Below are 23,672 nucleotides of genomic sequence, written 5' to 3'. Positions count from 1 at the left end.
CAGTGTAGTCAAACATGGCTGTGCATCTGGTGCAAATTAATCCATTTCCCTCCAAACTTTGTTGTTAAATGTATATCAGAGGACTTGAATAACTGGTGCTCCGGCTATTTACAAATTAATTGCAAAGCTTTGTGTCAGATTTGAACAGTCTACTAAAAACATGAGATTTTAATGAGGATATAGCGAGAAAAATCCTATGTCATGTATCTTGAAATGAAATAAGCCCCAACATTTATGTACTTTTTTTTTTTAATTTTTTTTTTTATTAAAGAGAGCTGCTTAGTACCAGACTTACATCATGGCCACTACTCCACAACCCAGCGGATCCTCAAACTGAATGAAACAGTGATGTATGAATGTGATGAGGGATACCACACCAGAGGAGGAAACACTATTGAAAAGGCAGTCTGTCGTACATATGGATGGTCCCTTACTCCAAACTGCACTAGTATGTTGTTGTCTTTATGTGTAACCCTTCTGCCCATCAGAGTTGGCAGCAACAAGTATCTAGGAGTTTCGTGTCAATAACACAAGGCAAAACTGGCTCGAGCCCCCACCCAGTGACCTGGGACAATTACATACCACCCCCTGGGCGCCTCTAAGAGGCAATACTTCCCCTCTAGCAAGCACAAAGTCTGAGTGTAGCAAAAGCCTTTTAATAAAGGAGGGAAACAATGCAGCATTATGTTGGGGAAACACCACAAACAGGATTCATAACACAAACCATGAGCAAAAAACCCACCCCCAAGTAAGTTTGGCAGTGTCCTTTTCCCCTCAGGGTCTTAAGTCCAGCAACCCAACAGTCACCCCACCCACAGTTTCTGACCTTGGTCAGTGCAGCCCCCAGAGTTCAGAAGTTCATCTGCAGAGTTTACCTCCCAGCCTGGGAGGAAGTGGGGGGGGGCAGTATGGGGGCATCTTACATGCTCCACTGCTCGGGTTGATGGCTGATTGACACACCTCTCCGTGGGGTTCTGCTGCAGTCTTCACCACCAGCTGCACCTCTCCACTAGCCGTCCTGCTAGCCGCTCACCAACTTGTCTTCAGCCCCTCCCTACTTAACACAGCTCTCAGTGATTTCAGCTGTTAGTAGGGGGTGCCTCAGTGCTGGCACACTCAGAACCACTAGCCCAAAGTAGGGCTAGTGCTTAGACCTAGGAATCCGTGATTTCATCTCTGCAGCACCTAACAAGACTCCTAACTGAGTCAAAATTATCTCTATTATTACACCATGGAGAGAGGAGGAGAGTCAAGGTGGTGTTTGGGGCCCACACTACCAAGCAAACATACCTGTCCCCAGCCTCTCTCAATTCACTGGGGTTTGGAACCCATGTCCCTTGCCTAGCGAGTGCTGCTTGGTTGAGGGTGAATCCCTCCATCATAAAATGCCAAGTACAGTTCTACTGTCCTTGATTCACTTTATTACTCCTGTCCCAATAACAAAGAGACCATTTGGGCAAGCAGTCCATCATTCTAGGCAGGGTGGGTGTGCCCATGCAATCGAGATCAGCCCCTGAAGTCCTTTTCCACAGCTCACCACCAGATGTCAGGGTAGAGCTCATTCTGACTCTGCTTACATCTAGAATAACTTAACCTGAATCTTCCGAAGTCTGGTATTCTTTAACCCTGCAGCCTTTGTTTCTTTGATGTGAGAAAAGCTTCCAAACATTTAATGGATTTATTCTGATAGAGTTGTTTTAAATCTGTTTTACCCAGTGTGTGTTTTTCTTTTCTAGAAGTAACATGCTTCTTGTTAAGTGAGATAGAACATGGGAATTTCTATCCCAGGAAGAAAAGCTATGAGGAAGGAGATGTGGTTCAGTTTTTGTGTCAGAAAAATTACTCTTTGAATGGATCTGATTTAATTCAGTGTTATGACTTTGGATGGTATCCAGAGCCTCCAATATGTGAAGGTAACTCTCTCCGTGTATCTCTTCCTGCTCCTATACCACCCTTATTATTACATTTAAAAATATACATTAAAATAACACTGAAGTTTCGAAGTGAAGCCCTCAAAAGTTAGGAAATGTCAGAATTAAGGCTGCCTGTGCAACCTTAATTCAGCCTCCTTATGCATATGCATCAATAGTCTTTAACTACATGATCACATACTATTCCACCCTCCACCACCAAGCTCCAGCCCCTGTATCTGCCTCCTTCCCTTTCCCCCTCAGCTCCCCCTCCCAGTTCTTTATCCCTCTGCATTTGAATCAGGCTGCACATTGCCTGGGTGTCAGCAGAAGGAGCACTGAAAGAACAGAAAGAATCTCTTCCTCCTCTTGGTTTCTGTAAGCCATAGTGGCCTGCAGCAGCTGGGAGCAGCAATTTCAAGGAAAGTCCTGCTCAGCCCTTGCAGCCGAGGATGGAGCATGCTTAGTTACTGTGTGGGAATGTCACATGCAGTAGGATATGTGAGAGGACGGAGCATGCTCAGTGCAGATATAATCTTTAGAAAATTTGCTGCCTAATTCTAAACTTCTACTTACTGTGTGCTAACTGCAGTTTTCAGAGACTGACACATTTTCAGAGAGATGGGAAAAATTTCATCACTTACCTCAGTGTTTCCCACAGCCAAATGTAAAGTCCTTTCTCCAAAAAGTGGAGGCTCTGGAGCTTATCAATAAAAGAGTTGTAAAAATAAAATTTTATAATGGTCAAAACAACATATTTTCCTCCTAGTCTTGTTGTGGAAAACTGCTGCACCATTTAGCTGAATAGTTTAATAACACCACCACCACCACCACCACCACAAAAGTCAGCTTGAGGCAGACACCCAAGATGGGAAACTTCACCCTTAATGGTTAAAATTTGACTGTTTTATAAGCAATTGGAAAACAGCATCTTCTAATGGAAAGGGTCAGGCAACCTTTATTATAAGAATTGTTACCGGCACCACCTGTAGTACAAGTGTGATAACTTAATGTGTCAGGGTTTGACCAATACATAATAATAGCAATGTGACTTTTTTATGAAACTGTAAATACTTCTCATGACTGTCTCGTAATTCTGAAACCTGAAAGTATGTTTTTGGTTAAATGCCATATTATCTATCAGAGGAAAATCCTTGTCCCATTGAAATCAAGGGCAAAACTCTCATTGACTCCAGTGGGATCAGGATCTTTTCCTTAGCATTTTACATTCACAACATACAATCATTTGCAGCTGGGGCCAATCATAGAGTTTATCACTGATGTCAGTGAGAGCAGTTTCAGGCCCCTGATTAATTTCTTAGCTAGCTCAGTTGATTCAAGGGGATCAAATGTAGAAAACATCAACACAAAGGCAAAAAATAGGTCTAATTTTGGAGTGTAAGTTACAACTGAAAAGAAATAAGTAATGGTCAGAACATGGTGCACCCGAGTTGCTTGATTTGAATGCACATCAGAAGTGGGCATGGCCTTCCATGAAGAAATTAAGTTCCTGCAACTCTCTCTCTCTCTCTCTGTTCCTTTTCAAAAGCAGAATAAACTCGGGGCAAATTGAACATGCTTACGGCAGCTTTAACTTGAACTTTTTGTCACTGCACACGTGGGCTTATGGCAGATATTAGTGCTGCTGTGGGAGACTCTGGGAAACTGTGGGTTGTGCCAGAGACTTATTGCTATTGATTCATTTTTCATCCTGAAATTATGCAACCAACATCTATATGGTGGGATCTGCACACATTAGGATGCATATTGTTTTATGCTCAGTTATATGTAATAGTGTGGATGCTTCTCTCCATTATAGATTTGTCTCTGAATGGGGCAGATGCATGTCTGTGCATGATCCCTGTTCATTCTATGATGTCGCAGATGTTTTTATTATTTTGAATGTAACCATACTCTATTTTTCCAACAACCACCTCAGTGAGGTGATCCCCTTCCAGAGTTGACAGGCATGCAGAAAGCATATATATGGCATTATTGGGTGTGCTACCCAGTAGCAGTGTTTGCACAAATTTACATTTCAGTCAGCTAATTTCTTTTACAACACCAATAGACTTTTGCTTATGGGTTTTCATAGATTCCAAGGCCAGAAGGGACCATTGTGACCATCTAGTCTGACCTCCTGTTTAACACAGGCTATAGAACTTGCCCAAAATATCTCCTAGAGCATATTGTTTAGGGGGAAAAAATCCAATCTTGATTTACAAATTGTCAGTGACGGAAAATCCACTGCAACCACTGGTTAATTGTTCCAGTGGTTAATTACTCTCACTGTCAAAAATGTACGTCTTATTTCCAATTTGAATTTGTCTAGCTTCATGTTATACCTTTCTATGCTTGATTATAGAACCCATTATTAATTTTTTTCACCATGTAGATACTTATAGACTGTAATCAAGTCACCCCTTAACCTTCTCTTTGATAATCTAAATAGATTGATCTCTCTGAGTCTATCACTATAAGGCATGTTTTTAATAGTTCTCATGGCTCTTCTCTGGACCCTCTCCAATTCATCAACATCCTTCTTGAATTGTGGGCATCGCAACTGAACACAGTATTGCAGCAGCAGTCGCACCAGTGCCAAATACAGAGCTGTAAAATAACATCTCTACTCCTATTTGAGAGTCCCCTGTTTATGCATCCCAAGATCGCATTAGCTCTTTTGGCCACAGCATCACACTATGACTCCCAAACCTTTTTCAGAGTCACTGCTTCCCCGGATAGAGTCCTCTATCCTGTAAGTGTGACCTACATTCTTTGTTCTTAGATGTATACATTTACATTCAGCTGTATTAAAATGCATATTGTTTTGTGTCGTTTACCAAGCGATCCAGATCTCTCTGAATCAGTGACTGGTCCTCTTCATTACCTACCACTCCCCCAATTTGTGTCAGCTTCAAACTTTATCTGTGATATTTTGTTTTCTTCCAGGTCATTGATAAAAATATTAAATGCTATAGAGCCAAGAACTGATTACTGTAGCATCCCACTGGAAACGCACTTACTCAGTGACAACTCCCTGTTTACAATTATGTTTTGAGACCTATCAGTTAGCCAATCTTTAATCCATTTAATGGGTGCCATGTTAATTTTATATCATCCTAGTTTTTAATCCAAGTGTGTGGTACCAAGTCAAACACCTTACAGAAGGCTAAATGTATATTGCATCAACACTATTACCTTTGTCGACCAAACCTGTAATCTCATAAAAAAAAAAAATCTAGTTAGTTTGACAGGATCTGTTTTCCATAAATCCATGTTGATTTGCGTTAATTACATTACCTTCCTTTAATTCTTGATTAATCAAGTACTGTATCAGCCTCTCCATTTTCTTTCCCAGGATCGATGTAAGGCTGACAATTGTATAATTACCCAGGTCTCACCGTTTACCCTTTGAAAAAATTGGCACAACATTAGCTTTCTTCCAGTTATGTGATATGCTCTGTAGTAGTGTATACTTGAGGTGTCGGGTCCTGGGTCACAGTTTACAGTTCCATCTCATCATTTTTATTAGGGCTGTCAATTAATCACAATTAATGCCTGCGATTGAGTAAAAAGAAAATTAATGTGTTAATCGCTTACCTCTGGGCGTGGAGGGAGGTATCGGCAGCAGCCCCAGGGTGTAGCTTTGCAGGTGGCTGAAGGCTGGAGCCCTGTGTCTCGAGGGAGGCTGAAGCCCAGAGCCCCCAGCATCAAGCCTATATTTGAAAATATAGAAAACCTCCAAAAATGTTCAAATAAATGGTGTTCTATCATTGTTTAACAGTGGGATTAAAACTGCAATTAATCGCAATTAATTTTTTTAATTGCTTGACAGCTCTAATTTTTGTTGGTTTAAGCCCAATCTGTAACATTCCTTTTATCATACATTTTTGTAATGATTTCTTACACTCAGTGTTGTCTAACTTTACTTTCATAAACATTCTTGTTTTCTTATTACTAATAGATAAAATGCTTTAACTGAAACTGTCAGATTGAACTTCTGAACTGGTTCACATTCACAACTGATATTTACAGAACAGTCTAATGCAGCTGAAGGCTAAAGTACCTGTGGCTATGGGATGTTGATTTTTTTAAATCTAGGACATGGTCTGAATAAGCAGTATGGGTTTCAAGATTAAGTTCAATACTTTTTAAAATTGACTGTGACCTTTACCTGTGGACTCCAAATTTTAGTTTTCAGTGGAAAGAGAAAATTGCATCCAATTTTTAAATGGCATTGGGGTGAGAACTGCATTGCAATTATCAGTAAACTGGATTGTTAAAATCACTGGGTCAAATCCAATCTCTTTTAAACTCTATTGAACTACGTGGTTGACTGAGTCTGTGGGTTTGATTAATGTCCCTTTTCTGTGGCTACAGTAGTGACAATACCTGGGGAACCCCTAGAAAGTAGAGGGGGAAGCATAGTGGGACTCTGTAGTCCTTTGTTCATCATGGACCTAAGCTCAGCAGGGGAGGTTTGGTGAACAGTTCAGAAAAGTGAACATGACCACTGTGTCCATCAACTACAATGATCACTAGCAACCCTCCCCCTCCTACCCCGATCAACAAAAACAAAAATCATTTTGGGGTGGATACCGCAGGCCATGGCTGCTTGCAGGACAAGAAGTTGTGGACAAGCTGCACTGATGCCCTATATCTGGATTGTAGAGGAGGATTTCCTTAACCTGTCTGTAAAGGCTTTTTTACTCAGGATTTCTACAGACAGTGAGAGTGTCAACCTATGAAAATAGCACCATCTCCCCAAAAATGTCTGTTATAGTGCTGGTTAAGCGTGTCAGGTCCGACTGTGGTGAACTAGACTCTTGAGGTAAAAATCGGAACAAAATGTGTCACCCAGAGCTCTCCAGGTTCTGCTTCTATTGTTTCTTCACCACGTTTGTTCTCTGGCATGGATGTGCATGTGTGTGTAAACCTTAAGAAACCAGTTTGCTTTCCTGATAGAGATGATCTGATTAAAGCCTCCACCACATGTCCAAATATGTGTTTTCTTTCTAGATAGAAGAAATAAATGCCCTCCTCCACCTCAGCCTCCCAATGCCAATATACTCACAGATTTAAGAACATATCATAATGGAGCCAAAGTACATTTGGCATGTCAGCTTAATTTTACAATGAGAGGATCAGAAGAAATCCAGTGTGAGAATGGAAAATGGACTTCACCCCCAAGTTGCATTGGTTAGTAGTTGCTTTACAAATGTTTGGAGCTGAAGTAAAACCCCAGTTCAAAACATGTCTTAATCTTCATGTCTGTGTCTCAGTTTCCCCATCTTTAAAATTGGGGTGATGATATTTACCTCCCTTGTAAAGTGCTTTGATGCCTATGTGTGAGAAGTGTTATGTAAGAACTAGGTATTGATCATTTTGGGACAGGATGAGGGAAGAGCCAGGATCTGAAGATGGATTTAAATCTGAATCCAAATTTTATGTCTGATCCCCACTAGTCCCAACTGCTCCACCAGATCCCTGATTTATTAGCCAGCTGGACAGTCTATAAGGCCAATCTTTTTTTTTCTTGGGCATTTGGATGTGGTGTCTGGTGGGAAGGAAATAGTTTGTAAATATGAATAATTTGAGAGAGATGTTTCCAATTTTTTTGCTATAGTTTTAGAAGCCAAAGAAAAAATACCATGTGATCAGCCACCTCCTATTGAGAAGGGTACAGCAATAACTGAGGACAAGATGTATTACACAGGAGACACTATTAGATACAGTTGTGATCATGGCTACAGGATAAATGGATCAAATGAAATAACCTGTAAAATGGGAAAATGGACATCACCTCCTAAATGTATTGGTAAGTATTCTGCTTGCAGTGTTATAATTCCTCATCCTTGTGAGGTGCTCTGATACTACGGAGATTGTTGATAGAACAACCTGGATGGATAGATTAATGGTCATTATTACTTGTCATTAATCACAATAAATTGTATACTGTATTTGCAGTTATATTTCAGTTAATTACTGGTGCTGGCACTTGTATTTAACTATTTTATAACTGTTTTCTTGTCCATGCTGCTTAAATATTTTGAAATATTCAAACTATGAGGCTTCATGAGTTACTTTTTTGCTTAATGGCTTCTATGATATCATAGACTCATAGAAATGTAGGACTGGAAGGGACCTCAATAGGTCATCTAGTCCAGTCCCCTGTACTAAGTACTGTCTAAACTTTCAGTGACTGAGATTGCACAACCTCCATAGGTAATTTGTTCCATTGCTTACAGTTCCTTACAGTTAGGAAGTTTTTTCCTAATGTCTAACCTAAATATCTCTTGCTGCAATTTAAGACCATTATTACTTGGCCTGTCCTCAGTAGTTAAGGAGAACAGTTCATCACCCTCATCTTTATAACAATGATTTTTAGGTACTTGAAGACTGTTATCAGGTGCCCCCTCAATCTTCTTTTCTCCAGACTAAACAAACCCAATATTTTCAATCTTTCCTCATAGGTCATGTTTTCTAGACCTTTAACCTTTTTGTTGCTCTTCTCTGGACATTCTTCAATTTGTTCATCTCTTTGCTGAAGTGTCCTGCTCAGAACTGGAAAGGCATTCCAATTGAGGTCTTATCAGTGCTGAGTAGAGTGGAAGAATTGTTTCCCATGTCCTGCTTACCACACTCCTGCTAATATACCCCAGAATGATGTTGCTTTATTTGAAACAGTATTACAGTGTTGACTCATAATTAGTTTGTGATCCACTATAACCCCCAGATCATTTTGTATTTGTACAATTGATTATTCCTTCCTAAGTGTATACTTTGCATTTGTCCTTATTGAATTTCATTCGATTTATTTCAAATCATTTCTCCAGTTTTCAAGTTCATTTTGAATTCTAATCCTGCCCTCCAAAGGGCTTGCAACCCCTTCCAGATTGGTATCATCCACAAACTTTAAAAGTGTATTCTCTATGTCATTATCCAAATGACATTCTCTATTATCATTATTTATGTGGGAAATAAATAGAACTGGACCTTACTCGATACGCCCTTCCAAGTTGATTGTGAACTATTGATAACTACTCTATTCTGGGAACTTGTGAACTCCTACCCACCTCCAACAGATATAGCTTGGAATCACCTACTGTGGAATACACACGAGCAATCACTCGAAGAAGAAAAGACAGTTACCTTTTCCGTAACTGGTGTTCTTCAAGATGTGTTGCTCATGTCTATTCCACATCCCGCCCTCCTTCCCTTCTGTCGGAGTTGTCTGGCAAGAAGGAACTGAGGGTGGGGGGAGCATGCAGCTCCCCTTATACCGCGCTAGGCAGGCGCCACTCTAGGGGTTGTGGGGCGCTTTCCCCCTACGGGTACTGCTAGGGGAAAACTTCCGGCACCGGTGCACGTGGCGAGCACGCACACCTACTGTGGAATAGACATGAGCAACACATCTTGAAGAACACCAATTATGGAAAAGGTAACTGTCTTTTCCTTCTTACTGCCAGTCATGGTTGTTGGAACTGTGGGATGCTTTCCTCCTGTCACGGTCAGACCATCTGCTGTACTTGTTCCCATTTCTGCTCGTACACAAAGTCCTGCTCAAGATCTGCAGGGACAAGGCGGTGGTCATAGTAGTAGAGCCGCTGTGGCCACGCCAGCACTGGTACACCACACTCACGGAGCTGTCGATGGATGCTCTAGTCACATTGCCGTTGTTCCCAGACCTGATCACCCAGGACCACCGATGCCGTCGTCACCCAGACCTCCAGTCTCTCAACCTCACGGCCTGGAAGCTTCATGGCTAAACCCCATGGAGCTCATGTGCTCACAGCCAGTCAGGGAAGTTCTGCTCGGTAGCAGGACTCCCTCTATTAGGGCCACCTATCTGGCAAAGTGGAAGAGGTTTGCGATCTGGTGCTCCCAGGGCTGCACTTCACTGTTGCAGGTCCCCATCAAGGGCCTAGAGCATCTATATTCACACGTTCGGCAACTGATCCCTACATGGAACCTCAACCTGGCTCCTTTGAAACTGATGGGACCTCCCTTTGAACCGTTGGCAAATTGCTTACTCCTGTATCTTTCATGGAAGGTCGCCTTTCTAATTGCCATTACTTCGGCAAGGAGGGTCTCGGAGCTCAAGGCCCTCACTTATGACCCTCCATACACAGTCTTCTTCAAAGACAAGGTGCAGCTCAGAACTCACTCGGCTTTCCTTCCAAAGGTCATGTCCCAGTTTCACTCCAACCAGGACATTTTCCTGCCTGTGTTTTATCCCAAACCTCATGCGAGCAACCAGGAGCAGATGCTCCACTCTCTGGACGTTTGACAGGTGCTTGCCTTTTATATCGAATGCACGAGGCTGTTCCGAAAGTTGAACCAGCTATTTGTGGTAGTGGCAGACCGTATGAAAGGTCTCCTGGTCTTGTCGCAGAGGATCTCACCGTGGATTATCTCCTGCATCCCCATCTGCTATGAATTAGCCAACATTCCGGCCCCAGCTCTCACGGCTCACTCCGCAAGAGCACAGGCCTCATTGACCGCATTCCTGGCCCAGGTGCTGATTCAAGAGATCTTCAGGGCAATGACGTTGTCCTCAGCACACACTTTTGCCGCTCACCACGCCATCACCCAGTACGCTAGTGATGATGAAACCTTCAGCAGAGCAGTGCTCTAGTCTGTCGTACCATAGCTCCGACCCCACCGCCTAGGTAGGACGTGGGAGTCACCTAACTGGAATTGATATGAGCAAGCACTCGATGAAGAAAAATGGTTACTCACCTTCTCATAACTGTTGTTCTTCGAGATGTGTTGCTCATATCCTTTCCAGACCCGCCCGCCTTCCCCTCTGTCGCAGTAACCGGCAAGAAGGAACTGAGGCAGCGCCCGGTTGGCAGGGTCATATATTGAGCGCCTTGCTCGTGGTACAAATCAGCTGGAGACCTCTTACTTTGCAAAACCCAGTGTCCTTTTATTTCCCTGTGTTCGTTCCCACCACCATCTATATACAACTCTGTACAATTCAGTAGGAGTTAGGTAGTCACCCGGGGGACAGCTAGTTCCTGTTTCTAGCTAGGAGCAGCAGTTCCTCACTCCTTACTCCTCCTGTTCCACCCCTCTCACTTCCTTCCTGCCAGCTTTCTAGGCCTTCTTCCCACCAGGCTCACAGGTGATTACTCTTAGTCTCCTTTAATGAGCCACACCCTGCCAGCTCCCCTTGATGGGAACTGAGCTAGCAGGTTCTGAGCTAACAGGGGCTGGTTCAGTGCCTCTCAGGCCAGCACCCTGTTACAGCCATCAAGGCGCCACTCCAGGGGGCTCCCCAGCTGACCTGACGGGTGCTGTTAGGGGAAAAACTTTGACAACTGTGCATGCTGTGCACACACACCTAACTGGAATGGATATGAGCAACAGTTACAAGAAAGTGAGTAACTGTTTTTTCATAGTTTGACCTAGTTTCCACTTCTTATATCACTCTTGAATTTTAGGTCTTGACAATATCTTGGTTAAGTCAGGGTGGTCTCTTACCATACTTCCTACCTTTCCTATGCTCTTGTGCCCTTAATATTGTTTCTTTTAAAAAACTGCCAACTCTCCTGATCTGTTTTCACTTAGACTTGCTTCCCACAGCATCTTATCTACCAATTCTCTGTTTGCTAAAGCCTTTTTGTCTTTATTCTGCTGTTTCCCTCCTACCGTTTCTTAGAATCATGAACTTTAATCGTTTCATGATAGAGTTCATATCTTTTCATCTCTTTATTTTTTCAAGCAGCCAGAAATGTGTTAAGCACATCAGAAAACAAGTAAAGACACTCCCGTCCTAGACAAACATACAATCTAAATTCAGCGTGACCCAAGAAGTGAGAGTCAAAAACAAAGAGGATTTGGATGGGGGAATGGTACAGGTAGGATAAGTATGGCAATGAGACTGCATATTGACTCAGTAAGGCATTTACATGTGTTGGTGCTTCTGTTCCTTTTTGTAACCCTTTAAAAAAAAAGAAAGAAAGAAATAGCAGCTAAATTGTTGGAAGAAGTTGCAATTTTGTTTGTTACCCCAGTTTACATTTATTCTGTAGTTTTAATTTCCTTCTCAGAAATCTAGTTACATTGATTCTGGTACTATCATTTGAGAGAATTGTTGTGTACCGATACAGATTATAGCTACGGTTCTTCTCTTAGAAACACGGGAAACCTGCCCCTCTCCACCTGCAATTAAAAATGGTGCTAGTTTTGGACCATTATTGACAAACTACACAACAGGTTCCTCAGTAAAATACAGATGCCATCGGTACCACATATTGGAGGGTCCTGAAACTGTTCATTGTGTACAAGGAAAGTGGACAGCTCAGCCAACTTGTTTAGGTAAGTCTTGGTGAAAAACTAGATGTTGTATTATTATATTATTCATGATCGATAAGACCATGGAAAAAAAACAACCCATATAGCTCTATGGGAAATGCGGTGGTCTCAGTTAAATTCCAGGTGGATAATGCCTGCATCACACAAACTGCTACCACTATGATATCTTTCTTTGTAGACTTGCTGAGACAAGTACCTGATGGCTGAAAGAATGAATCCTTCTCTCGCCTCTTGAATTTTTGCCTTGTGGTCAGTTTTGAGGCATAGTGGTGGGGCAGTTTGCATGGTCATTTCCCAGGCTGTAGCTTTTCTCTGGATAATCAGAGACTTTATTCTCCTGTGCTGTTTCTCAACACCTTTCATGAGAACTAAATTTGCAGGAAAAAATTAGTATATATACAGAGAGGGTAATAATGGTAGAGCAGATCCTTAGTAGTAACCAGTTTTTCTTTAAAATGTCATTATTAGAAAACTCTTATAGTAAAGCACAAACAGACAGGGTGCTGGAACAATTTGAATAGTGAGGGTGCTGAGAACCATTGAACCAAACTGTAAACCCTGTATATAATGGAAACCACTTCAAGTCAGGGGGTACTGCAACACCCCCCGCATCCCTAGTTCCAGCACCTATGCAAATAGAAGACCAATACAATTATATTTACCTATTTAATGTAATAAAATGTGCATATCTATCAATTTAAAAACAACCAAAATAAAACTGACCTAAAGTAACAACAATTTAACTCAAAAGAAAACCAAGAAAAAGCAAACACTCCAAACAATTAAAAAATACTACCCTCTCAAATCAATTCCTCAGTCAGACATCTAAGTAAAAAAGTTAAATTTGCCATGTGTTGGCTACCCTTGTCCTGGAATGGCTGACAAAATCTAGCATCTGTAGTACTGCTGTCAGTTCCAGTAGATGACTCTTTTCCTCTTAAAAAGATTTTCCCAGTTATGGTAACTAAGTAGGATTAATGTTCTTATCTCTGTCAACAGCAGAAGTGAGTTATTTACCATCAGTAAACACAGCCTGAGGTACCACATGCATCATTGGTACTGATTAGCTTGATTTCCAGGAATTACAGGAATTAGCCTGATTTCCCGTAAAGTTTGTGTCAAAAGGAGTTTGTCCCCTGTGATGGGGCAGTTTACATTCCCCAACTTACCTTTAATTTTACCTATTGTAATATTGATTTATGGTGAGTAAAGCTCTAAAGAAGTTGTAGCATTTCATATGAAGTTCAAATCAGTTTGCAGGATCATTGAGTTATAAGCCTTTTTTGGCTAAGAACTTTTAAATTTGGGAATTGTTACGAAATATTTGTATAAACATAGATGTTTGTCTTCTAGAACCATGCACTCTTAATGTGGATGATGTGAGCAATAACAACATAGAGATGAAATGGAGACTGGAAGGAGAGTTATTTTTCCTGCATGGTGAAACGATAGATTTTGTATGTAAACAGGGATACTATTTGTCATCCTCCAGCAGGCAGTCTCAGCTAACAGTACAGTGTACCCATGGAAAAATCATATATCCAACATGCATTATGAAAGGTAAAACAATAGCTGTTTTTGCAATCCTATTATAACTCACCAAGTTCAGACACACTGAGATAGCTTTGCTTGAACAGTAAAGGCATAGACTCTGCTATTAATAGCAATAGAAGTTTGAGGTCAAATTGTCCTTTCCATAGCAAAGATGTATTTTAAAATTATACGAACACAGCAGAATAAAACATTTTCCTTGGGGGGAGGGGGAGAGGGTGCCTGCAGAAGGGGGATGAGACTTTCTAAACACTTGTAGCCCAAGGATTTGCTGGGAATCCCAGCTCCAGAATTTAAGTGCATACAAAGTAAGAAGTTCTTGTAGACGAACTTAAATGGGTGCCAGATTTTGCTCTTAGACACACTGTACGTCTTTGTTAAAGTTTTTGACACTATTTATTTTATGTAGATCCCAAAGAAAAATGTGGCTCCCCCCCTATTATTAAGAATGGAGATGTTATTGACCCACGGCTGACAGAATATGAGAGTGATTCTTCAGTTGAATATACTTGTTTTGATCATCATTTTTTGCAAGGGTCCAATAGAGTCTATTGTTCCAACGGACAATGGACTACCCCACCAGATTGCATAGGTATGTAAGAGGTACTTTTGTTAAAAAAAAATAAAAATGACAAGCTCAATAAAAGTTGATTCAACTTTTGTTTTAGGTTTTTAATATTAATTTCCATTATTCAAATTAAGTTCTCAATCTGAGCAATTTTGGTAGATCTGAAGCCTCTGGACTTTGGTACATCTGGGCAAATCTGCAGTTTTTTTATCCTGTTTTCCTAAGCCTATAAGAATTGGAATATGTATGCAACATCCAGAAGTACTATCATCTGATGTTTAGAAGGGAGGAAGGTGTTTGTATCTATTTTTAATATACTAGCTATAGCCAAATAATGCAGTCTCATATATTAATATTAACCTGTATATCAAGTTATAAAGGAGATTAACCATGTATCTTTTTTGTGTTAAGAACCATGCACTTTATCGAAGGACGTAATGGACAAAAATAACTTAATACTGAGATGGAGTTTTGATGACAAATCTTATTTTTTCCATGGGGAATACATTGAATTTCTATGTAAAGAGAATCATTATGGAGCACCATCAACCTCAGTGTTTGATTTTAGAATACAGTGTAGCAGAGGACAGCTGACATATCCGAGATGTGTTGAGAGAGGAAGGTAAGGCTAAGGCAGTATTTAATTTGAAATTTGTACGTTCATATGTATAACATTTTAATTTCCATTTATGGGCTACCATTTCCAAGATGATTAACCAGCACTAACATTGATTCTCAACCAAACTATAGCTCTGATGTATTTGCATGTGGCTAATATATTTATGTGCATTTCACATATGGCTTCTATGAGTCATGTAGTTTTGTGGTTGGTCCTTTTTTGGGGGTTGGAGAGGGAGCAATAGAAGTAGTTGTTATAGAATCTCTGAAAATAATTAAATGTCTTCCTGTGTGAAGTGAGTTGAAACTGTTTGGTCTAGTGGTTAGAACCAAAGGCCTGAACCAGAAAGATGTTAACTGTAATTTTCTGATGGCTGAATCAAAAGTATTATATGGCGGGAGTACATATACTAGATGGGTGGCACCGGTCTGGCTTGAAAGTTGTGGTGAAATTATAAAATCACAGTCGCCATTGGAACCCACAGGGAGCAAACAAAGGAGAAGTTCTTTTTTGAATGATTGCTCATGTGCATTCCACAATTGGTGTGCGTGCTCGCCATGTGCACCAGTGCTGGAAGTTTTTCCCCTAGCAGTACCCCTATGGGAGCACCACTAGCAACCCCTGGAGTGGTGCCTCTATGGCGCGGTATAAGGGGCGCTGCATGCTCCCCCTACCCTCAGTTCCTTCTTGCCGCCAGTGAAGGTGCATCGGAACTGCTCTGCTCCAGCTTGTCTGCAGCTTTCCTCTTGAACTCTTGTTCATTCATAGTTAGTAGTACCTGTAGTTAAAGTAGTTTAGATTAGTGTTAGTTTAGTTTAGTGCACCCAGGTTGGGGCATGCCCCATGCCCGGGGCTTTAAGTTGTGCGATACTTGCAGGCGGCCAATGCCAGTGAGTGATCCGCACACGAACTGTTTATGCTGTCTGGGGGAAACCCATCTCAGCGATTGCTGCAAGATTTGCAAATCCTTCAAGCCTTGGACCAAGAAGGAAAGGGACATTTGGCTTCGAGCCATTCTGATGGAATCGACGTTGACCCCGACTCCGGTGCGCCGCTCCGAGTTGGCATCGAGTACCGCGGTGTCGGTACGTGGTGACCCTTCAGTACCTTCCACCAGTCAGCACCGCTCCCCATCCGCGGGGCATGCCAAAAAGGCTAAGAAGAGGTCTTCTCTGCTGAGACACTGGAGCAAGACCGGGGGAGAGACTAGACCCACGTTGGGCAGTTCTTGATCTCCGTTGGCCTCCAGGCCTACGACTCCGGTTGAGTGGAGCAGCCCGGCCCACTCGGCGCTGACCTCCCTGGATGTCCGGGTGCCCTCCACGCCAGAAGCCCTGCAGGTGGCCTGGGATGTTGTGTCTCTGCCGGTACCAGGGGCACCGCCACCGTTGGCTCCTCGGTCCAGAGGCAAGCCACTGCTTGGATCTCCGCAGTCACCGCCTGTTCGGTACCGTTCGCAGTCTAGGGAATGTTCCCGATGCCGTTTGCCGCTCAGCGACCGCCCCGTATGCAATCTGCGCCATTCCCTGTCAACCCCCACCAGGTTGTCTGGCTGGGTTCCAAGTGGCAGGGGTTCTAGGCACCGCTCCGCCTCGAGGGACCGCAGACCTCGCAAGGGGAGTGTGCCCCGTTGAGACCGGGACAGACGGCACTGGAGGTCCTCGTCTCCGAGAGGCTACCGTAGCCTGTCGCGCTACGGGCATCAACACCATTCCCGTTCTTTGTCTCGCTCCAGTATCCTGCCGCGGCACGGCTCCCGAAGTCCCAGGCATCGATCACCGGCACCTCGCCATCACGGATCCACCCATTGGAGCCAATTGTGGAGCAGCTGCTACCGGCGGTACTCCCGCTCCTCCACACCGGGATTACGGTTTCGTGATCAGCACCGTTCCTTCCGGTCCCGGAACAGCAGCAGGTCGTATGCCAGCCCGGTCTCCCTTTGTAGTCATCAGTCGATGGGACAGGCTAGTCAGGCTGAACAGCCTGCTCCGCCAGTGCCACAGCAGGTACAGTGGCACAGGGCTCCTTGGCTGGCACCATGGTACCAATGGGCCCTGTGGCCCCTGGTGCAGCCCCCAGTGGTGGCTCGCTCAGTGGCTGGAGCCTCGGCGAGACCCTCGGCCTCCCTCTCTCAGCCTCCCAGAAAGGAGTCGGTGTGGCGTTCATCTCTGGTTCCGTGCCCGGAGGGCGACCAAGTGGTGGGACCTCCGGTCCTGGAGGGTACGCAGAGTACCGCACCCTCATCCTCATCCTCCCCTGATGAGGACGCTAAGGCCAACCAGAAACTGTTGAAAAGGGTGGCATCGAGCCTCAATCTTCAAGCCGAGGAGGTGGAGGAGCCCTCGGACTCCCTCTTCAATGTCCTCTCGGCCTCTGCACCGGGCAGGGTGGCACTCCCACTCCATGAAGGGATGGCAAAAATTTCAAATGCCTTGTGTAAAACCCTGGCTTCCTTGCCCCCCATCTCTAAGAGGGCAGAATGCAAGTACTTTGTGCCCGCCAAGGGGCATGAATACATCCACCCTGCCGCCAACTCCCTGGTGGTCGAGTCTGTCAACCACAAGGAGAGGCAGGGCCAACCAGCCCCTACTCTGAAAAATAAAAACTCAAAGGGTCTGGACTCATCTGGGAGAAAGGTTTATTCATCCTCGAGTTTCCAGTTAAGGGTGGCAAATCATCAGGCCCTCCTGGGGTGGTCTGAGTTCAATTTGTGGCTCTCTCTGCCCAAATTCGAGGACTCCCTCCAGGAGCGTGACAAGAAGGAGTTCAAGGCTCTGGTGGAGGAGGGTACAGCGGCTGCCAGGGTGACCCTGCAGGCAGTGTCAGATGCCATGGATACGGCTGCAAGGTCTATGGCCTACGCGGTGTCCATGAGGAGGGTGTCATGGCTCCTGCTGTCGGGGCTGTCCAGCGAGGCACAGAACTCCTTACAGGACCTTCCGTTCGACGGCAAGGCCCTGTTTGAGGAACAGACGGACGTGAAATTGCACAGCCTGAAAGATTCCCGCACTATGCTTAAGACACTGGGCCTCTATGTCCTGGGTCTGGCCAGGACCAAGTTTAAGCCTCAGTAGGCTCCCACCCAGGCCACCCATTCTAAATATGAGCCCCCTTGTAAAATGTCATGGGAATATAAGAAACGCCCACAGAGGCAGTCCTGGTCTGCCCCCCAGCCTGGGCCTTCCAACGGCAAACAGGCGGGGAAATGTCAGTTTTGATGGGATGCCTGGGGACGACTTACCAGTTCATACCAGGGATCCACCCGCAATAAAGCTTCCCTTCTCTAACCGGTTGTGTGCTTTTCTCCCGGAGTGGTTGCGGCTGATCTTGGACCGTTGGGTCCTCAACACCGTCTCCTGGGGCTACACCCTCCAGTTTACCTCTACCCCACCCAACCATCCTCCATCCCCATCACTCCTGGGGGACCCCTCTCATGAGGCCCTGCTCGAGCAGGAGGTGGGGCGGCTCCTTGGCCTAGGAGCAGTGGAAGTGGTGCCATCTGAGTTCAGACGCAAGGGGTACTACTCCTGCTATTTCCTTATCCTGAAGGCCAAAGGGGGGGCTCAGGCCCATCCTGGACCTGCGAGGCCTGAACCAGTACATGGTAAAGCTCAAGTTTCACATGGTCTCTCTGGCTTCCATCATCCCCTCCCTGGATCCCGGGGACTGGTATGCTGCCCTTTATCTGCAGAACGCATACTTCCACATTCATATATTTGAGGGGCACAGGCATTTCCTCCATTTCACGGTGGAGCAGGAACACTACCAATTTACGGTCCTCCCGTTTGGCCTGCCACTGCTCCCACGGTATTCACAAAGTGCATGTCTGTGGTGGTGGCCTACCTCAGAAGTCGTGGGGTTCAGATCTTCCCCTATCTCAATGAATGGCTGATCAAGGGCAGCTCCAGGTCACAGGTGCGGGATCACGTGGCACTCCTCCTGTTCATGTGCAACACCCTGGGCCTGTTGGTAAACGACACCAAGTCCATGTTAGTCCCAGTGCAGCACATAGAGTTTATCAGGGCAGTCCTGGACATGACATTGGCTAGGGCCTCCCTCCCACCGGACAGATTTGAGACCCTGAAAGGGCTCATCGACATAGTCACAAGGTTCCCCGTGACTATAGCCAGAGCGTTCCTCCAGCTCCTGGGTCACATGTCGGCGTGCACATTTGTGGTTCACCATGCCAGGCTCAGGATGAGGCCCCTCCAGCTCTGGTTGGTCTCGGTGTTCTCCCAGTCCAGAGACAGGATGGACAAGGTCCTCACTGTGCCCGAACTGGTGATCACATCCCAGTGATCCTCCCCGTGGAACATGCTCCACAGGGTCCCATTCAGGGGCAGGCCCCCATCGGTGGAGCTGGTGTCCAACGCATCAGACCTGCTGTGGGAAGCCCATGTGGGGAACGTTCAGACGCAAGGTCTGTGGTACACGCATCACTTTGCCCTGCATGTAAACGTCAAGGAGCTCAGGGTGGTCCAGCTGGCATGCATGGCCTTTCGCTCACACCTGTAGGGCAGAGTGGTCAGGGTTCTCACGGACAACATGGCCTCGATGTTTTACATCAACAGGCAAGGCGGGGCCTGCTCCTCTACCAGGAAGCCCTCAGGCTGTGGGACTTTTGTATAGCCCACGACATTTGCCTACAAGCCCACCACTTACCAGGTGCCTGGAACTCGTGGGCAGATCGCCTGAACCGAGACGTCTCCTCTCACCACGAGTGGTCACTACACCCAGAGGTGGTGCACAGGATTTTCCGAGAGTGGGGAACTCCCCAAGTGGATCTGTTCACTACTCAGCAGAACCACCGGTGTCCCTGATTCTGCTCCGGGGGTGGGTGGGGGGTCGGTTGGGCATGGGTGCTATCTCTGATGCCTTCCTCCTATCCTGGTCAGGCTTGCTTCTCTATGCCTTCCCCCCGATCCTGCTGATCGGCAAGGTCTTGGAGAAGATAAAAACGGACAGGGCCTGGGTTCTCCTGATCGCCCCGGCATGGCCCAGGCAACATTGGTATGGGACTCTCACGAGCCTAGCAGTCACCCCACCATGGCTGTTGCCATCCTGCCTGGACCTGCTCTCCCGGGACCAAAGCCGCCTCCTCCACCCCAACCTAGCGGCACCCCACCTCACGGCGTGCCTGCTCAATGGTTAGGCTGGGAGGAAAGGACGTGCTTGGAAGGGGTTCAGCGCATCCTCCTGGAAAGCAGACGGCCCTCCACACGCCGGGCCTACCTGGCGAAGTGGTCTCAGTTTTCCCGGTGGGCAGCCGATTGGGGCGTTTCGTCTGTGGCTGCTCTGATCCAACTCATTTTAGACTACCTCCTTCACCTTAGAGCCCAAGGCCTAGCGCCCTCGTCTGTCAAGGTGCACTTGGTGGCCATATCGGCCTTCCACCCATCGGTGCAGGGGCATACAGTATTCTCCCATTCTATGACTGGTTGATTACTTAAGGGATTGGATCGTCTCTTCCCGTATATTAGGCCCCCAGTCCTGCAGTGGAACCTGAACTTGGTGCTGGCCCAATTGACAGGTCCCCCATTTGAGACGCTAGCTACATGTTCCTGGTCACACCTCTCATGGAAGGTAGCCTTCCTGGTGGTGATCACGTCAGCTAGATGGGTCTCAGAGCTCAGGGCCCTGACCTCCGAGCCCCCGTACACGGTGTTCCATAAGGATAAGGTCCAGCTCCGACCACATCCTTCGTTCCTTCCCAAGGTGGTCTCCACCTACCACATGGGTCAGGACATCTTCCTGCTGGTGCTCTGTCCCAAGCCCCATGCCTCCAGCAAGGAGTGCCACCTCCACATGGCTCTGGCCTTTTACGTGGAGCGGACTAAGCTGTTCAGGAAGTCCTCACAGCTGTTCATTGCCTCGGCCGAACGCATGAGAGGTCGGCCGATCTCCACTCAGCGGCTCTCCAATTGGATCACCTTGTGAATTCGTACCTGGTACGACCTGGCGGGAGTTCCCCCACCACCGATTGTGAGGGCACACTCGACCAGGGCACAAGCCTTGTCGGCTGCCTTTTTAGCCCATGTTCCCATTCAGGACATTTGCAGGGCTGCCACGTGGTCTTAGGTTCACACATTCACCTAGCATTATGCGATCGTCTCCCAAACCAGGGACGATGCTGGGTTCGGCAGGGCTGTACTCCATCCCGAGAGTCTGTGAACTCCTACCCACCTCCAACAGATATAGCTTGGAATCACCTATTGTGGAATGCACATGAGCAATCACTCTAAGAAGAAAAGACAGTTGCCTTTTCCATAACTGGTGTTCTTTGAGATGTGTTGCTCATGTCCATTCCACATCCTGCCCTCCTTCTGCTCTGTCTGAGTTGTCTGGCAAGAAGGAACTGAGGGTGGGGGGAGCACGCAGCTCCCCTTAAACCGCGCCATAGAGGTGCCACTCCAGGGGTCACTAGAGGCACTCCCCTATGGGTACTGCTAGGGGAAAAAGCTTCCTGCACCCGTGCGCATGGCGAACACGCACACCTACTGTGGAATGCACATGAGCAACACATCTCGAAGAACACCAGTTATGGAAAAGGTAACTGTCTTTTCTCTTCCCTTCCGTCCTACGTCCCTGTGCCATGATGTGTTCCAGGAAAACTCTGCCAAACATAGTTAGGAGTCAGTTGCCTTGTCCCCAATTGCAAGTAGCACAGCAGCAAATTAATGATGCTTTTCGGTAGCAGTGTAGAGAGGAAGAGGCAGCTCCAATGCCAATTCAGTAGTTCGTGCTACCACATCCAACAACCCCCATCCCATAAAACAACCCAACTCCCACTCTTGCTGCCAAAACCAGCTTCAATTTCTTACCATGAATCAAAGGCTTGTGGGACTAGGACCATGACAAGATGCCCTGCATGGAAAAATGTAGAGAATGCCTGATCTTAGTAATGGATGCCTTCAAATGATTGTGTGTTTTTGCTAGCCTATTTTTGGATATCTTGATGATTCTGATCCCTAGTGAGCCACTGACTCAGTGACCTCCTGAGGTCCCTTCCAACCCTGATATTCTATGATTCTATGACCTTAGGCAAGTCAGTTGGTCTCCTTCTTTGAGTATCAAGAATGCTCACTTCCTCAAAGACCCTGTGCTGTGGAGACCTTCTGTCCAGCAGAGGACAGCTACAGGTGCTGCTGTCCACTTCCACTGGAGTGGGAATATCAGGGAGCAAAGCGAAGTGCCTTCTAGCCCCACAAACCTTCAATTTTTAGGACTGAATGCATTGCTTTGGCAGCAATACCAGGTTGGGCAGTGAGACTCCCAGTCTAGGACCCATACAATAAACTCCTTGTGTTGCAACACGTTGTTGTAACACTAGACAAGTGGTCAGGTCAAGCAGAACTTTCATGAAAACTGTATGTGGCATCTGAGTTGAGCTATACTGCTGGTTATAGGTATTCCATATTAGGATTATTTCAGTGATGGATCTCAAATTACTGCTTCTCTCCCTGCTGCATTTTTCATGCACTATGGAGCATTATATATAACTGCCTCAGTTAGAATTGAAATAAAACAATCACATAGGATTTGTGGGAAAACCATTCCTAATAGAATACTACATAAAGAATAAATAAATCCAAGTGTTATGTAGCATCATTTTATTTAAAGTTAGATATAGAAGAACTGACATTCATGTCAGATGTAATTTTGATGGATCTTTGCTTTGCCACTGTTGATACTATTCTCTCCACCTTCTACAGAACTGTGCTCAAAGATCTGTGAACTTCATATTGTAAAGAATAACAGCAACTATGTTTGTTTTTATAGGTAAGATGTCAACAGCACTGATGCTTCAAGGGCTGTGAAAGAAGCCACATTTTATTTAGAAACCCGATAAAACGTTACTAAACTATTTTTAAAGACAAAGTGTTTGACCTTGTAGCCCACTTAAAACTTAAACATGTATTTACACTGGATATTTTCTTGGTTTATGAACCTTAAATAAAAAAGTCATGCAAAAAGCTTTATTTGGTCTGTTGATCTTTTGGTAATTCAAACCATTTTCAGTTCAGTAAAACTGTCCTTAATATCAAGCGAAGACCATATACTTTCTATGCAAGATTTCTCATAACATTTGAGCATTGGACTGTCCCCTGAACTGTGCATGGAGATCATGTAGCTGGGGTTTGATCCTAACACTCAAGATTTGGGGAAAATCCAAAGAATTTAGAATTTTTTCCCCAAATCCATTATGTTACACTAATTTGCTGTACATCCTGTAACCATTTGTTTTCGGTAGAGATTAACCCAAGCCTAAAACCTCAGATCCAAACTCCAGGGACATTCAGCTCTGGATCTGAAGGTTGAGATTCTCGTCTATCATTTGAGCTGGGCTTTAAGAACATAAAATGTCATGAGAGTGACAACACAGCTTTACTAATGTCTACAAGATCTGTCCTCTGGTTATTGTTCACTCTGTTAAAGCTCTACTCTTAGCCTTGGTCTACACTGGGGCGGGGGATCGATCTAAGTTACGCAACTTGTAGCTGAAGTTGACGTACTTAGATTGACTTACCGTGGTGTCTTCACCGCGGTGAATCAACTGCTGCTGCTCCCCCGTCAACTCTGCCTGCACCTCTCGTGGCGCTGGAGTACAGGAGTCGACGGGAGAGTGCTCGGGGGCTGAGCTTGGGGGTAGGTACTGTTGGGGGCCACTGGGCATAGCTACCAGGTAACTCGGGAGAGTGGA

At 45.3% G+C, this 23,672-nt stretch overlaps 1 protein-coding gene across 1 annotated transcript in view; it reads left to right on the top strand.

The window, feature by feature from the left end:
- Positions 1 to 22,945, top strand: part of LOC112104411 (coagulation factor XIII B chain) — a 36,571-nt gene extending 13,626 nt beyond the window's left edge. Inside the window, exons 2-10 of the mRNA XM_026655751.1 lie at positions 274 to 448; positions 1,737 to 1,913; positions 6,930 to 7,109; positions 7,537 to 7,728; positions 12,054 to 12,236; positions 13,587 to 13,793; positions 14,194 to 14,376; positions 14,764 to 14,974; positions 22,751 to 22,945. Of these exons, the coding sequence (XP_026511536.1) occupies positions 274 to 448; positions 1,737 to 1,913; positions 6,930 to 7,109; positions 7,537 to 7,728; positions 12,054 to 12,236; positions 13,587 to 13,793; positions 14,194 to 14,376; positions 14,764 to 14,974; positions 22,751 to 22,754 (1,512 nt within the window). The 3' untranslated portion in view covers positions 22,755 to 22,945. The remainder of the gene's footprint in view (positions 1 to 273; positions 449 to 1,736; positions 1,914 to 6,929; positions 7,110 to 7,536; positions 7,729 to 12,053; positions 12,237 to 13,586; positions 13,794 to 14,193; positions 14,377 to 14,763; positions 14,975 to 22,750) is intronic.
- The last annotated feature ends 727 nt before the right edge of the window (positions 22,946 to 23,672 follow it).

This window comes from Terrapene carolina, unplaced genomic scaffold, assembly GCF_002925995.2.
Source record: "Terrapene carolina triunguis isolate 2854851 unplaced genomic scaffold, T_m_triunguis-2.0 Scaffold211, whole genome shotgun sequence".
Classification (NCBI taxonomy): domain Eukaryota; kingdom Metazoa; phylum Chordata; order Testudines; family Emydidae; genus Terrapene; species Terrapene triunguis.
This window is presented reverse-complemented; position numbering and strand designations above follow the sequence as displayed.